Source organism: Cibotium barometz, chromosome 63 (genome assembly GCF_041138505.1).
Source record: "Cibotium barometz isolate CiBa-2024 chromosome 63, ASM4113850v1, whole genome shotgun sequence".
Lineage (NCBI taxonomy): Eukaryota > Viridiplantae > Streptophyta > Polypodiopsida > Cyatheales > Cibotiaceae > Cibotium > Cibotium barometz.
Window position 1 is genome coordinate 22,668,321 of NC_141108.1, and position 17,678 is coordinate 22,685,998.

General features: G+C 43.9%; 1 protein-coding gene across 3 annotated transcripts in view; it reads left to right on the forward strand.

Annotated features, from left to right (window-relative positions):
* Positions 1-17,678, forward strand: part of LOC147603845 (branched-chain-amino-acid aminotransferase-like protein 2) — a 95,273-nt gene that overhangs the window by 42,802 nt on the left and 34,793 nt on the right. For all 3 annotated transcript variants that reach the window (XR_015265485.1, XM_086795772.1, XM_086795773.1), the window contains exons 7-10: positions 1,994-2,099; positions 7,985-8,173; positions 8,282-8,382; positions 8,475-8,529. Coding sequence is in view for 2 of the 3 variants with exons in the window: in XM_086795772.1 (XP_086651898.1) it covers positions 1,994-2,099; positions 7,985-8,173; positions 8,282-8,382; positions 8,475-8,529 (451 nt within the window). In the remaining variant the exon portion in view is untranslated. The remainder of the gene's footprint in view (positions 1-1,993; positions 2,100-7,984; positions 8,174-8,281; positions 8,383-8,474; positions 8,530-17,678) is intronic.

Here is a 17,678-nt window from a genome sequence, read left to right on the forward strand (position 1 = left end):
GCAGGTTTGGTTTTGTCATGAGCTATTGAAGGTGCTCCCTGGAGAGAAAGCAAATGAAAGTCTGTTTGTTGATAATAGGGCCAACCTTGCCAATGAGCAATTTGTCCCCAGGATGGCCACAGGAGAAAAAACTGCCCAGAATATACCCACGAGTGTGCAGGTTTGGTTTTGTCATGAGGTATTGGAGGTGCTCCCAAGAGAGAAATCACATGAAAGTGTTATTTTCTTGATTTGAGGGGGCTGGAGGCATGGCAACTGGAGGAGTCCTGTAAAAAGGGATCAAGATTACTTTCATATGCTCTCTCTCTCTCTCTCTCTCTCTCTCTCTCTCAGGCCCACCCAAGGCAGCAACTAGGGGGAAATAGCCACAATGAATCTACAGGAGCTGGAGGCATACATCAAGACAGTGGAGGACAACACCAAGAAGTTATTGGGCGAACAAAAGAAGGTGCTAGACAGGGTCCTGAACCAACATGAAAACAACAAGATTGAAGAATTGGCAGCACAGGTGAACCACCAGGAGGAGGTGGTTCAGATGTTGAAAGAGACCCAGCTGCAACAACAAGGAATGCCAGAGGCTGCCCCAATGATAGGGGAACTCCGGGCAAAAATGGAAGCCCCCTAAAGGCTATGGTCAAGGACCATACAGTGGAGGAAGGGGAACTAAATATTCAGGAGGGTCTAAGGACTGACTTGGAGCAGTTGAAAGCTGCGAGTGATAAGCTGCAGGAAGAACTGCAGACCACTAAGAATCTCGCTGAAACCTCCTGGATTGGACCAGAGGGTGCCATTGCAATTCCATACTGCCAATCTTAGGTGTTTGGTCTCATATACCCCGCATCCCTATTTGGGATGGTGCTTAGTGATAATGACCCTACCATCTTTGTAGATAGCCCACTTGCCCGCTCTACGGGCCTCATGAAGTGTCACCATCGCCTCATGCCGGTGTGCCACATGTGCCAGGGTGAGATCATCTCTTGTGTACACCTGTGTGCCCTTGAGGGCAGCCCGTCTCTCTAAGAAAGCAAGTCTGCTGGTGGCATCAGGGAATCTGATGATGGGGGGCCGCTCTCGTGTCATATCTTTGCCTGCCCTACATGTGTCTGCAAAAAGGGGGGCAAAGGGGGGGCGGGGGGGGGGAAGGTGGGGGGTGTGGGGTTCCCATCCACTCCTATCATTTAGCAAAGCATCATGGCATCCGCCTTGGGGGAAGCCCCCATCTGTAGCCCCCACTAGCACATGGAGGGCCCTATGCTTCCTACGTTACGTCTCATGTATGATGCTCTGTGGGGGTTTGTGCTTCTTCACCACCTCCACTCAATATTTCTTGTTGTTCAGCAGTTCTTATTGCAACTTATCACTCGCAGCCTTTAGCTGCTCCAAGTCCATCCTTAGACGCCAATTCTTCAATCTTGTTATTGTTGCCCTGTATCTCCTTGCAGAGGCCTTCCAACTATTTTTCATGTTGGTTCAGGACCCCGTCCAGCACCTTCTTCTGTTCGCCTAGCGCTTTCTTGGTGTTGTCCTCCACTGTCTTGATCTATGCCTGCAGCTCCTGTAGGTTCATCTTGGGTATTTCCCCCTTGGGGGCCTGAGCAAGGGTGAGAAAGAAAGAAAGAAAGAAAGCTGTATTAACGTCTACTAGAGGCGAACTCGACCTATGAGAGAGAGAGAGAGAGAGAGTAGCCTGCGAAGGTAATAGCTGTAGGAGGCACAGAGAACAGAGGTGTGCAAGCAAGGAGGATGGGCAGCAAGCGGGAAGGTCAGAGGGAAGAGAGAACTTGTAGCAGGGGTTGCGAGAAGGTGAGCAGCTCCCTGAAATGCGCTACATTGCATTACCTTGATACTCTTACATGCTGAATGCGTTTGTTTTGCTCTTTAATTTTTGAGGTAAAGACTGCAATTGTAAAAATATTTTCGGCTGTTGCTGTAGAAACAAAAAATGTGAAAGACCATAGCGCATGTGTTATAACAAGGTTTTAATTGTTTAAAGGTGGGATGCTGGAGGAAGAAAAGAGGATGGGCTTTGGGCCCCATGGTGGTATAAGGCAGTGCATCAGTCAACTGGGTTTGGTGCTCTTCCATTGTATCCCAAGAAGGTACAATTCAAGATTCTCTTTTTCATGTATCACGTCTTCAAGCTACATGTACTATTTTGTACTTGTTTGCACAATGGGAATGTATCGAAAGCTTTGCAGAAACCCACAAAGCAAAACAATGTTCTTTCTCTGTTTGGCAGCCTCCTTATTAAACTCCTTGAGTTGGAACACATGGTCCATTTTAGTGTGGTTTAGGCTTGTTCTGATGGATCTACAATGGTTCAGGCATGTGTTTCTGAACCATTCTAGATCTTTAATGCAGTCCATTTGGAACAGAAATATATGGCAGTGCTTAGATTTTCTAAACAAGGGGGATTGTAACAAAACCTTTGTCCGAATTCATATAGCATTATTGTGCTTAGCCTTCTAAACAAGTGCCACGAGCAAACACTTGGAATCATACTTCTTTCCAAATAGGATATGTGTAACTTCGGGATTGACAACTATCGAGCTCTAGATACCATGTCATCTAATGCTAATAGTTTAATTCAGTTAGTCTTGATGTATGGAGACCGATTTTAGAGAACATCAGGGCAGAGTTTGTTGATGTTTTCCCAGCTGAGTTTACTCAATGAGAAAGACATCTTCAAGACGGGATTTCACACGAGGTATGGCCATTATGAGTTTCTTATGTTACCTTTTGGACTCACGAATGCCGTGCTACTTTCGAGCAAATGATGAAAGTAGCAGATGATGAATGATCTCTTTAGAGATTATTTAGGGAAATTTGTGGTTGTGTTTCTAGATGATATCTTGATATACAATCATACTCTAGAGGAGCACGTTGAACATGTCCAGATCATCTCGAGGATTTTGAGGCAAGAAGTTGTATGCCAAGTATACGAAGTGTGAGTTCTTCAAAAGAGATCTCATATATCTAGGATATCGGATTTCTCAAGATGGGATGAGCATAGATCTTGAGCAGATACATAAGACTAGTTCCTCAGACTATAAGGCAACTTTGGGCGTTTTTGGGATTCACTGGATTTCTTAAGAAGTCGGTGAGGGATATTCATAGTTAACCATACCTTTCACGGACCTCCTTAAGGGAAGAGGACGCAAGTCCAATAGCCCGATCTCTTGGAATGAGAAGCTTGATGAGGCTTTTCAGGCTCTCAAGTTGAGGGTGAAAGAAGCACCTGTATTGGCCTTGTCGAATCCTAAGAGACCATTCGTGTTTGAGACAGATGCGGGTGATTTTGCGATAGGCGCAACATTGTTCCAAGATGGCCAACCTGTGGCATTTGAAAGCAAGAAGCTTGATGATACCTAGGTCAGATGGCACACTCAGGAGAAAGAGCTTTATGGGGTTATCCACGCTCTGAAGACTTGGCAACATTATCTTTATGAAACCAAGATTGTTGTGTTGATCGACCATGAGTCGATTAAGTACATATGTGAAATACCTAAGTTGAGGGGGAGGAAGGCATGGTGGCCTGAGTTGATGCACGACTTTGATATGGAAATAAAGTGTCGGGAGGGTAGCCTGAATAGAGTGGCGGATGCCTTGAGTAGAATTGGGGAGGTGACTCTTTTAGCTTCACCGAGATTAGGGCTAACCGTTACGACTCTCTGAGAGGGCTATGTGAGACCGATGTCATTTTGGTCAGTATTGGCAGTAGGTCCATGCAGGGAGCTCCATAGATTTAGACCGAGACTCAAGAGTTATGCCATCCATGAGTGTGGCTAGTGGTCAGTTCCTTTTTGGAATGGATTGCTGTTCTGGAATGAGAAGGTTTGTGTACCAGATAACACTGAGTTTAGGAAGAGGAACATGTATGAATTTCATGACATTCCTACAACAGGTCATCTAGGGGTACAACGAACCTATGATTTAGTAAAATGGACGTTTTACTGGCCTAAGATGAAGGCATCTTTTCACGAGTATGTGGTAAAGTGTCGTCAATGTTAGTGAATAAGACCGAACGTCTTAGGGCTCGAGATATGTTACATCATCTAGACATCCTAGGAGGTAAATAGGAGAGCATTTCCATGGACTTCATTGTAGGTTTGCTACGGACCAATAGAGGGCATGATGCTATCTCAGTGGTGGTAGACAGATCGACAAAGATGGCACGATTTTTACTTCTAAAAGTGACAGTGAAGGCAACCGAATTGGCGCAACAATTTGTTGAGTAGCTTTTCGGGTTGTATGGATCTCCTTTTGATATAGTTAGTGATAGGGACTCGAAGTTTTCTAGACATTTCTGGCAGTTAGTTTTCTAGATATTGGAGACTACGCTAAGTATGAGCTCCTCTGATCATCCTCAATTTCATGGGCAAATAGAGAGAAAGAATCAGGTTTTGGAGGATATGCTTCGTGCATATGTCTCCAAGAGACCATTAGATTGGGAGAAGAACATCATCTTGATGCTAGTTTATTTGAGAGTGCCCAATAGCTCAGAGACGTTACGTACAGGGAAGGTTCGAAGTTATCCCCTAGGTAGTGTGGACCTTGCAGGATCCTGAAAAGATTGGTGAGGTTGATTATAGACTAGAGTTGCCTCCGAATGTGAATGTCAATCGACTGAACGAGATGCTGGGAGCCAAGGATAACCTAATTACCCCTCAGGTACTAGTTGAGGTTGAGGACTTGTCCTATGTTCCACATGAACCCAAGAGGATTATGGATTTCAGGGAAAGACAATTTAGGAACAGGTTGATCCTTGAATATAAGATTAAGTGGAAAGATAGGGCAGCCGAAGACTTGACTTGAGAGTTGGCAACTAGTTTGAGTAAGTGTTTCCCTAATTTCATTTAAGAGTAAATGTTTGAAGAGGGGAAGACATTATGTACCTGGACACTAATCTATTGATTAGGGATCTAATCCAATCGGGTTAGGGGGGCCCAGGTTTAGGGATTAGCAGGTTGGTACTTGGCTAGGATTCGTGAATTAATAAAACAAGCTTAATGGCCTTTTATAGCAAGCTAGGTATTTATGGTGTAGTTATCACTAAATAAGTAAGAGCTTGGCTTATTATGAGATAGTTGTGCGGATGCACCATTGAAGGTCTGACTTGGACTAGGAGAGCAAACATGCTCATGCCATGCACATGGGAAATACGTAGGTTGGCGTGTCGAAGGCTTGTGGGTAGGCTTTGGTGGTATGCAACACCGGAGTTAGACACGGCCTATGGGATTGTGCAAGAAGCCCTAGCCTTGGCTCAGCGGAGATCGGTGGATGTTGGTCGCGGTTGGGAGGTGAGTTAGCCTGTTACCTCATGATTTGGTTAAGGACTAACCTTGATTTTCAGCTGTGTTTAGGGAGATTCTAGGAAGGACTTTATACATGCACCACACGTAGTAATGTTGTGTTGGCACAACAAGACACCAAGATGTTAATCATGTGTCGGTGTCTCTGCGATTTCATAACAAAAATATATTCTTAGTCTCAAGAGTGAAGATACTCATGAATCACAAATCTTGACTCTCATCTTTCAATGGATTGGAATTTGCAATTTAAGATACTACAAGAAGACAAAGAAGTCTGTTACCATGTCACTCCATCCATTGGAGACAATGGAGCAACCATAGCGATGCCAACATGCTTTCAATCCCTCCAACTCACTTTGGATTTGATTCACTTGATTTGTCAAGTGTACGGTTCTCAAGGATTCGGAATTGATGGGATGCAAGTTTGTAGCACTGTTGCTGCTAACGGCTACCAATGCATTGTAGAATTTTTGATAGGTTGGCAGTCCAGCTATGTTGATGGCAAGGTTGCATTGGTAGAAGAACCTATGCTTGGCCATTTGAGCCTCTTGCTTTAGCCTTGGAGCATAGCGTGCTTCCAATGTGCTTTAAAGACTCACCTATGAGAGGAGAATCCGTTGTGGTGCACATATGAAGGACAAGATGCTCCATCCAAAGCCATAGAGACTGTGGGTGACGGATCACCAACTCCGGCATCTAATGTTGGACTGCCCGATGCATGTGTACCCACATTGGATGTGCCTTTTGCTTGTGAGTTTGTTGCCTCAAATATCTTTGCTGCTTCATACATCTCTTCAATCCACTCTTGGGCCAATGCATTGTGCAAGAGTGGCCGCACTTCATTGATTCTTTGCGGTGCTAGGAAAATGCCCTCGTTCACACAGTAGCAACCATTCATACCTTGCTTTCCTTCCCATCCGAAATGGGCTCTCACCTGGGTGCTACAGTGCTACTACCTCGCATGGTATGACCACAATATTTGTAAACCACACATTTGGTCCCAGATGTCCCATACCTATTGATCTTCCTGCACATCCCAGATACCATGCTTTTGGTGAGGCATTTTGGAGATATTGATGAGTTGAAGGAGAATTTGAGGGTTCACCGTGACGAAGAGAAGAAGAGAAAAGAGAAGGTGAAGAAGAAGAAGAAAGAGGAGGAGGAGGAGGAGGAGGAGGAGAGGGAGGAGAAGGAGAGAGTGAAGGAGAGTCGAGACTTACCCTTGGTGTTTGGAGCGGCCAACAGGTGATGGCAGTGAAGGAAAACACACGCAGCGGCAGGCAGAAACACATTTTTTTGTGACAGTGGACATGATACCACAAGATCCTCACTAGTTAATAACCGAAGAAACCCATCTAATCCAATGGATCCTCCCATTATTTTCACCTTTGTCGCCAGTCACACGAGCTATAACGACAGAAGCGGTGGACATGTACATACAACCTGCACGTAGAAAATTTAAAAGAGAGGATACTAGCAATTTTAAGAACCACAACCTCACCGGGAAGCAAAAGATATGTATCTTTGCGTTTTCACCACCATTGGATACTGGTGGTTAATTGTTTCATTCTATTCTACTGTACTCAAACTCCTCGAAGATGATAGATCTACCACACAAGACAACAAAACAGAAAGAAAAAGAAAATAAAAATTAATATTGAGTAGAAAGATGCGATAAAGTCAACGGTTATAATCTAAAGGTTTGCTCATTGTTCAAATTATGTGGACATTTTATCACTAGTACTTTACAAACTTCTTTCCATCATACACCCCCAGCCCATCTCTACGGGAGGGATAAAAGCTCAATCACATATTTGCTTCACTTGCTAGAGTTTCATCTCCATATGCTACATCATCTTCCCTTGTTGCATCACATCTTCCACTTGATCTCGAGGCGGTGATCAACATCAAGAAGGGAAGTATGTTTATCACTTGGTTAGTATGGTTCTTTACCAACAATGTTCTTGCACACTTGGAAAGAGCACCTTGATTATATTGTAATTCTGTCATGTTTATGTTGTATATGTTTAAGCGCTCTTATGATGCTCCTAAGTCTTTTATGTCAAGGTTGCAACATGAGGAACCCGGCTTAGAAAGTGAATAATTTGTAAAAGCCTTGTAATTGTTCATGGGCACCTTGGTCATTTATTTCTGAGCAGCCTAGTGAGAAAAGGCGTATTAAAGCCAATTTCTCATGTTTGTGACACACAATTCTCCATTACATGCAATAGAGCTAGCGTTTTCTTCAGTCTTGCAACTCTTTCATGATCTAGGATTAGTGAGTGAGTGAGGAGGAGATTGTCACCTATTGGATGTGAAGCTTCGTCGATGTGACAACGTACGCAAGAGGAATGTGACGAGTGAGCTCTCTACGAGAGTTGAGCTGTTGAGCTTTGCTCAAGCTTGGTTAAAATAGCTAACCCGACATAAGTTGGAGCGATGAGGATCGATAAGCTCTTAATAAAGAAACGCATGTTGTGAGTATATGGATGCATTGTGACATTGTCTCTCTCATGTTTGGCCAATTGGTTGTTTTGATTGTTTTAAATAAGTGTAAGGTAGCCTTGTACTAGGGTTACCAGATTAGTATGAGATTTTTTTCTTTTTTTGTGCTTCTTTTCAATCTTCATTCTAGCCATAATGCAGTTCATGGTAAATATCTGGCATGGCAGGCCTTCCCTAGAGAACTTTATGATCTACTTGAAGAATGTCGACCTTTCTACAATATGCTTAAGCGTCATGCTTTACGTCCAACATCAACTGAGCATGGTCACCATTCAAGTCCGCTTCTTCCGATCGCAGCAAATGAGAAAATTCTGGTGTGGGTGGATGATCAGATTGTGCCTCGTGAAGATGCCAAGGTATCACTACATACAGCAGTTGTATTTTGTCTTATGTGTGGTGCGTCTATTGAGGAGTTTTTCTCTTTCAACTTATTTTTTCATGTGTTGACTATGTGTTCTATGCAGATTTCTGTTCTTGATTCCATTGTACAAGGAGGGGATGGTGTTTGGGAAGGTTTACGCATATACAAGGGCAAAGTTTTTAAATTAGAAGAGCATCTAGACAGGTCTCTCTGTTTTCTTGCAGTCTGAAAAGCAAGTTCAAGATTGTGCATTAAATTCAATACATTTTTATCCCTATACTATACTTGGCGTGCAGGCTGTTTGATTCAGCCAAAGCTATGGCATTTTCAAATGTCCCAACAAGAGATGAGGTGAGTTATGGTCACTTTGCTGAAGCAGAAACTTTCTAGGCATGTGAGATAAACAATGCAAGAATAGAAACCCTTCCATTAGTTAAAAAATGTACATTTGGAAAAGGGGCTACAATTCCTCCTGTGAGGTATAAGTATAAAGAGAGGGTAGAACTTACAACCATTTTCTCATAAATTGAACACACAAACATTGAGAAGAAGCATTCATCCTTTGAAAACGTATTGTAGAAGATCTTTTCAGTAGGTAGACATAGAAGAACAAAGTCATGACCCTTGCTTATAGACTTCTTGAAATGAGCTGTCTTCTCCCAAAGAATTATAGCCTTCTCGAAATCAGTTGTCGTCTTCCCTGTAGTTGTATAATTTGTGCGTCAGGAGACTTGAGTTGCTGAGTGATGGTTACCTTGCTGGTGTGCAGATTCCAACATGCTTTGAAGCTACATCGTGAACAACTAAGTATAGAGCACGAAACACAGGAAAAATTACTTGGATAATAAGGATAAATACTTGGGTTTGGTGATTGATTGGATGGATCAAAAGGAAATTGCACTGCCTGACTTCATATGTGCTCCAAAGAATATGAAAGAGGATAACTTCATTCAACTGCATGTTGTGGGTGTAGTATGTACTAGTGTTGAATGGTGTCATGACTACTCACGTGTTAATCAATGCATTCGTAATGGCCCAAATCTTACAATGACAATAATCCACAAGATAATTTCAGAATGGCCAGGAAGTTTTTCCCTTGTTCTTTATTTGCAATTGGACAATACAAACAAGGAGAACAAGAATTAAGTGCTGCTGGCATTCCTTAGCATGTTGGTGCAAAATAAAAAATCATCAAGAAGGTTAAGAAATGTTTAGCATATTCTCCACCCGATCAGCAAAGAAAAGTGCTTTTGATATTCCAAAAATATGTGAGGTGTTAGAAGAAGCTTATGTTCCTAGTTCCAGAATTGAAATAATTGAGGAAACATATGATTTTCGAGCTTTTGCAATGAGAGAAACAACAGGTGCCACTACTTTTTCCCTACTTAATGATCAAGATAGAAGGAATATTCGTTCATAATGTTTGTACTGTTATGAGCTTGTCTAACACTGTTTGGAAGACGTACCACTTGACCATGGGGTCCAGGAACGGTACCACTTGACCCAAGTGTTTGGAAATTGTACCACTTCATCTTGAAGGCCAGGGAATTGTACCACTTGGTTGTCATAGATCCGGGGATCGTACCGCTTGATGTATCTTCCCAAACCTGGCTCTGAGAATAGTATCACTTGAGCCACAACCTCAATGCTAGCGCAGTACACCTAGACACTGAGGATCACTGTGGGAATAGTACCAAGCTCAAAACTAGAGCGAGTGCACCTAAACACACGAGTCCACTAGTGTAAACACATCCATGGATATAATTGACCAACAAATAACTTTTATTAACAAAATAAAAATTATTACAAAGATAATTGGGGCATAATCCAAAATGGTGACATGTTGGTACCCCTTGGTCTGGGCCATTGCCTTCCAACATGAGTACTTAAGCTTTCTCAGCACAAGGATAGAATGCTCCTTGGAATGTCCACTCTAGTCCATGCCCATGGATAATTTGACATAGAACCCTTGTAGATCAAGACAGAAGACATACCTGGGAAACCCTAGCAAGGTTTCCATAGACCCGACGTGAAACTCATTGTGTGACCATGACAGATTGTGGCTCTCGACCCACCACGTAGCCGTAGGTTGAGTACCTCGAACCACCCCCGAGCCTGAGGTTAGATTGCCGGGAGCCTACTAGTCACTGATGACCCCAACCTTGGCGTCCCATACCACCAAGTTGAATCACCTGCTGACAGCTCCAAGGCCAAGAGAGCATGCACGCTATAACCCCAGGTTATAAGTGGCTCCCCACGTCACTTCTATAGCAATAACCTCGCTATAAGTGGTTTGCTTTTATTCATAAAGCTTTCTTGCTTTATTTATAACCTTTTAGCCATTATTAGCGCTTAGTTATTATTATTAGCACGTGGCTATTATTTACAAGCCCACAACCAATCAAGGCCTCTTCTTGCTAGAGTCCTTAGCCCACGTGTGAACCCTCTAGGTCCCTACGCCCTTAGCTAAGCCTAAACCCTAATTTTAGGTCAACCCTAACCCTAATCCTGGGTTAGCTCACGTTTTAATTCCACATCTTCCTCGCCCTAGCCCTAGGCTGATCGGGGCGTGAGATACTTCCTCTGTAAGCCCAACGTGGGGCGTGCACTGATAGACTCAACCACGTGTCCAAGAGATAAACATATAGAGAGAGGGGAGAGAGAGAAGGGAATAGGGATCTTGCACAATACACCACATTGAGCAGGGAACAGACCCCGCCCCTCTTTAGGAATTTATTCAGGAACAATCCACGGGCACACTGGCTAGGATCAATAAAATCAATGAATACAAAACAAACAGATATGCCGATGTAGGATATCCAAGTCGATTTCGATGTCGATGTCGATGTCGAGGCACGAGATCTCTAATGCCGAGCACACCACGGGGATAACCCACAAGTATCTCTCATCGGGCTAGTACCAGATCCAATATCCAAATCCAATGAATCCAAGTCCAATGAATCCAAATCCAAGCAAGTTCATGTCCAAAATCCAAGTCCAAGTTCATATCCAAATCCAAGTCCAAGTTCATATCCAAGTCCAAGTCCAGATCCAAGTCCAAGCTCATATCCGAATCCAAGTCCAAGTTCATATCCAAGTCCAAGTCCAAATCCAAACCCAAGTCCAAGTTCATATCCAAGTCCAAGTCCAAGTCCAAATCCAAGTCCAAATTCAAATCTAGATCCAAGTCCAAGTTCCAATCCAATGTCCAAGTCTAAGTCCACATCCAAGTCTAAGTTCTAACCCAATGTCCAAGTCTAAGTCGAGATCAAATCCTGAACCTCACAGATATCCATGGGAAGCTCAATATGCAATCTGGAAGAGAATCTCGAGAAGGCGATCACCGAAGCGTCGGATGTATGTGGCACTTGACTGGTAATCCCCTCTGGCTGGGGATTTTGGAGGAAGAGGCTGGCTGAGCTGCACAAGGTGGTGGCGCTGCTATACCATAGGCGGCGATTGAAGAACAAGCGATAGCGGCGCTAACACTAGCGATGGTGGTTGCTGGGCAGGGTAGTGCTCACAATGCGGCACAGGGCGGAGTAGGCGCTACAAGGCAGTCTTTTGGGTAGAGGAGGTGGGCACAGGTGGAGCTCGCTCGAGGCGGCGGTGGTGGCGGATCCATGCGGCACAAGGTGGCAGCAGAGGAAGATGATGATGATGAGGCTTTTCCACTAAATTGCTCTTGCTCTCCACGAGATGAATCTCCACCAAGCTTTGTTATATCTCCTCAATAGGGTGCAAGCTTCTTTTATATACTTGAAGGGGGAGGGGGAGGGAGGTTCTTGCTTTTGGCCATGCTTTGCTTTTGCTTTGCTTTTGTCTTTTCCTTTTTAATATTTTAATAATAGTCAAATATAGCCAAAGTTCTTGACTTATGCTTTTGTAGCTTCAGGTCTTTTCTTTTTGGCTCTGGAGTTGCTTTTTGGAAAAGCGGATTTTAGCTTTTTGATCCATCTCAGTGTCCTTTTTCCAATGGTGCCCTTAGCTCGTGGTCAACACAGTTTGACTTCCAATGTCGGCTTTATGAACCCTATTCCCATGTGTCCATCAACCTGTCCAGGGGCCGAGCATGAGTTCCATCATGTGAAAATAGCTCCGAGGGCCAAATAGTTACATCCTTCCTTAATTTAATTCGTATCCTCGCGAATGCATAAGGAGAACAAGCTTCTGTAAGCAAATCGTCAAATCCGAACATCCATCCATAGCATCTACTCGAGTCTAGTGCATCTTATCTAAGCCAGTGTAAGGCTCCTCTTGCAGAACTTGCTGTAAAGATCCAATTGCTTACTGTCAATCCAGCTCTCGTCCAAGAGCTGAATCCCAATAGGACAACCACTCACAAAGTGCAACAAGTAGCCTACCATAACAACCCTATCACATACCCATAGCACAACTCATCAATCATACCAAATGGCATCTTGCGTAAGTTGTTGGCAAACACTAGTTCACTTAATGTGCAAACAAGTCCTAATGTCCTTCCAATGTGTTTTCACATAACCAACTTGTCCGAATCCCAACAATTGATCGATCAACCTCTGCAAAGTACGAAAAAGGCTCGACAAGAATGAAAGGCAACCCAAAAAGTGGAAGCAAAGAAGACATGAGCGTGCTTTGAGTGCAACCACCCGGGCATATGGCCAAGGCTTGTCCAAACAAGAAGAACAAGAGCAAGTCCGTCTTTGCTCACAAAATCTCAAGTAATCGTCATATCCCTACTATTGAATCTCAGCACCTAGAGCACAAGGATGCTCTTTGGGTCCTTTGGCCTTTGGCAATCATGATCTCCTTAGGATGGAGGGTTTGATCAAGGCCCAAAAGGTATCCATACTTTTTGATAATGGCAGTAGTCATAACTTTGGTTGGTATAGAAACTACGGTTGCCAATAGTGGCAAGTGACCACATGTACAAGATAAACTTTGCACCGGAGATTTGGGACAAGACGGTTCCAAACTTAGAGTTGCGCATGGGTGACTATCGCGAGAACCTTGAGTTGACCCTGGATCGGGTTGATGTAATTTTGGGAATATCTTGGTACAAGAATAAGAATCCTACCTTGCAAATAGTTTATGAAAACCATATCATTACTTTTCTACATAATGATTATCCCATTGTAATTAAGGATTCCCATTTTGAACCTCCTAAGGGGGAAGATATTCCTATTGTATTAGCTTTTCATATGAATGAACAATTAACATCTTCTAAGTATGATGAGTGTCTGTGTGGTATAAGTTTGTTTAAGAGCAATCTCTCTTTATAAGATTCTTGATTCGCAAGGGCAGGCTCTTTTGTTACATCGATGATACCATCATAGAATCTCATGCGTTAAGGGATATTAAACGTGATTACGCAAATGTGTTCCCACCTGATTTACCAGATGGTTTACCACTTGAGAGGAACGTGGATCATGCTATCAAGTCATTGCCTCGTAGTCAGGCTTATACAAAACAACTTTATCAGTTTAGTCAAACCGAGGAGGATGAGATTCAAAGGCAACTATAGGATTATCTTGAACGGGGTTTTGTGCGGCTAAGTAAGACTCCATGGGGAGCACACGACATGATGTGCTTCTGTGTAGATTACAAAGGGCTAAACAAGCTCACAGCATGGGGGGCACCGGCACTTTTGTCCAAGAAAAAGGACAACATGATGTGCTTCTATGTGGATTACAAAGGGCTTAACAAGCTCACAATTAAGAATGGGTATCCATTGTCACGCATGGATGATCTAATCGATCGGCTTTGGGGAGCGAAGTACTTCATGTAAATCGATTTGAGGTTAGGGTATCATCAAATCAGGACTTCATCTGAAGATGTACTGAAGACAAGTTTTCGTACTCGGTATGGTCACTATGAGTTTTTAGTCTTGCCATTTCGCTTGACCAATGCTCCAACCACTTTCCAACAAATGATGAATGTTTTACTTCGTCCATATTTGGGAAAGTGTTGTGGTATTCCTTGATGATATACTTATTTATAGTAAGTCATTGCATGAGCATGTGCGGCATCTCAGGATTGTCTTGGAGATATTGAGGTAGGAGAAGCTTTATGCAAAGGAATCTAAGTGCGACTTTTTTAAAACAGAGCTCTTTTATTTGGGTCATATCATCACTCAGGATGGTATATGTGTAGACCCAGACACGGTGAGACAAGTTCTCGAGTGGCCAGTACCGCACACTATACGGCAAGTGAAATCCTTTTTGGGTTTTACTGGTTTCTTTTCAAAGTTTATTCAAAAGCGTGCACGTGGACTCAACTCCTTAAGGGAGTTATGAAAAAGAAGGATAGGAATAGTCCAATTATTTGGAATGAAGTCCTTAATAGGAGCTTCGTGGCTTTCAAAGAGTTGGTGACTATGGCACCTATGTTGCATTTAGTGGATCCTAGCAAACCGTTTGTTGTTGAGACGGATACTAGTGATTTTGCCATAGGGTAGCTCTTTTGCAAGATGGTCAGGCCATTGCCTTTGAGAGCAAGAAACTCACTGAGGTAGAGATGTGGTATTCGACACAGGAGGAAGAGTTGCATGCAGTCATTCATGCGCTGAAGAAGTGGAGACAATATGTCTACAGTTCTAAGTTTGTTGCATGGAACAATCATCATTCCTTGAAGTACATTTGTGACCAAGGGGATTTGAGTGGTCACAAAGCCAGGTGGGCAGAACTCATGCAAGAGTTTGATTTTGAGATACGATATCATAAGGGATCTAGCAACCGGATTGCAGATGCACTTAGTCGGATTCCCGATCTTCTTGGCAAAGTCACGAAAAACAAAGATAGATATCAGTTGATATCTTAGCTACTGAAAAGGCATTAACCTCGTTTCTTTTTGAAAGATCTGGCAGCTCGTGTAGTTGATTTGAATGCCCAAAACAAGAGAAATTTGAACAAACGAATGGATTGTATTGATTGCCCCAAGAGTAGGTGAAACCCCCTTTTATACAAAAAGCCCATAGGTGTTACAATCCCTTCGTGTGGGATAACTCACACACCTCATGCTTTCACATGTGCCTACTGTGGGCAACCTACCCCTTTACAGGTGCCTCGGGTGTTAAGAGTTTACTGTCCGAGTGAACAAGCATAAAAAACAAGTGCATAGCTTCTATTCATGTGCACGACTACCAAACTACCACAAATCCAATACAAAAGATAACCATTATCAACCATGAATATATGAGAAGGTGGTGTCATGCTTGAGTAATCGTGTTACCAAGCCATCTTCTCCTTACTGCACCAAGGGCGGGTCTAAACCTCCACCCCCTTGGCTCCTAACCTAGTGCACCACACTCAGTGGCTCCTACAACCTTCCCAAGCATACGTTTGTTGACTCTGGAATTAGGTCCAACCATACAACCATCAAAACCATATACACATGAGTATGAGATTTACAATAATGTCCGCATGCAATTTTGACTGAAAGCACATGCCCGCGTCCAAAAGAGGGGTGTTGATGAAGTCCAGACTCCAAACAGACGTAGCAGCGATGTAGTCCACGTGCCAAGAAAGCAGCCAGCTTTGCCAATTAGCATTGGCTGCCCTCTGCATCAGTTGCAGCCAATCCATTTTCTAGTGCAACCAGCTTGGGGTCACTGTGGAGTTAAGGGGGCAAGTGAGATGAGCCAAGGGGGTCGCGACGTGCCCGTTGCTGCTACTCTGGCTGTGGCTGCTGCACCCTTCTCGGGTAGAAGCCATGGCATCGTCTTTACTCAGAGTGGCCTCCATGTCCACTTCTCCACCATGAACCCAAGAAAGAGCAGAGAATAAGGCGTAGACCAGGCGGTTGGTGAGGCGAGGGTGGGGCCTGTGATGGAGGTTGAAGCCTGCTACTGGCAATGACCATGCGGCTTGGCCTGGCCACTGGTGTTGGTGAGGGCATGGAATTGGCTGCGTGTGCAAAGGCTTCGGAGGCTGCAGTGTGTGAAGGGGCGAGTGGTTGAGATGGCTGGCGAGTAATGGTTAGGCCTGCCCTATGGTGTGAAGGAGGTGAGTAGTATTGGACTGCCCGGTTGTGAAGGGGGGAGTGATGGAGGCAAAAAGTAGTGGGCTGCCCGTGTGTCAAGGGGGCGGGTGGAACGGGCGCGGTGACTGGACAACACATGTGACGGGGTGTGTGGAATGTGGCGACATCTGGACTGTGAAATGTGGCCCTTGACTAGGGCAGGGAGGTACGGAGATGAAGTCGACAGTGATAGAGGGCGAGGAGTGAGAAGCGCAGGTGAGGGGAGGTGACTGGAAGGGGACAAGGATCAGCCGCGGGGCAGTTGAAGAAGCACAGGCCATAGCTGAAGAAGCACCACATCACGAGTATCTGCAACTTGTAGAAGCCCCTCCTCACTGGTAACGAAACCCTAGAGAAGAAACAAAAACATCTGCAGAAATCTCTCCATGCTGATTACGAAACCCTTGAGCAGCAGCAAAATGCTAGACATAGACGCCCTAACCTAGAAACAACAAGCTAGAACAACAAAACCCTAATTCTAGCACTGCACAACAATGGATACCCTAACCCTAGGTAGGAGATAGGGGAAGGGGGGAAGATGGAATCCCTCCTTCCCCAGCAGGATTGCCAGAAATCAGCAATACCTGTAGCTGATTTGAATGCCCAGAAACAAGAGAAATTTGAACAAAGGAATAGATTGTATTGATTGCCTTCAAGAGTAGGGAAAACCCCTTTTATACAAAAATCCCGTAGGCATTAGAATCCCCTCATGTGGGATAACTCACACACCTCGTGCTTTCACGTGTGCCTACCATGGGCAAGCCTAATCTTGATCAAGCCATCCTCTAATCTTGCCTAGATTTGAGGACCACCTCCCTTGATATGAGCACCTACTTGGGCCTTTTCTCACCTTCTTCTAGGTGCCTTCTTTTGGCCTCCATATAGGCTGGACATTTCACATACATCTTCACATTTGGGCTTTCTTTGAACCGTAGTCTATGACTAATACAACTAATACATCATTTGAGGGTCACATAGCACTCCCCCTTGCTCCTAACATTTACCCAACATCACTTGCTATTTTCAACACCCCCTCTCAAGTGATGAACTACTACAACCATACATACACTGGATCTACACTCTTATTCATTTGCTAGTGTGGTCTATCATAGGTGCCTCATAGGCTACAATGTTGGCTTAGGTGTTGAAGTTTTACACAAGGGTAGAAAAACAATGAGTGGGTTTGAACACAAGGTTGGGGAGGTGTCCTTTTCCATCAATTAGAAGAGATGTTCTGATGATTGGTCTTCTTCTTGGGATAGCCCTTCATTTGGTTCTTTTTTTTAAAATTATATTTGCTTGAGTGTTGGCTTGAGTCTTCTTTTTGTTTCAACAATCTTTTTCTATGTGGCCCAATTGGCTACAAAAGTTCTACTTTACTTTTTCTCTTGGTCCTTTTTTGAAGAATTTTCTCCTCATAATGTGATGAAGGTCCACCCGCTTTGACTTTGAGTCTTTTCTCCTCTTCAATCAAGGCTGCTTCAATGCCGGTGAAGGTTGAG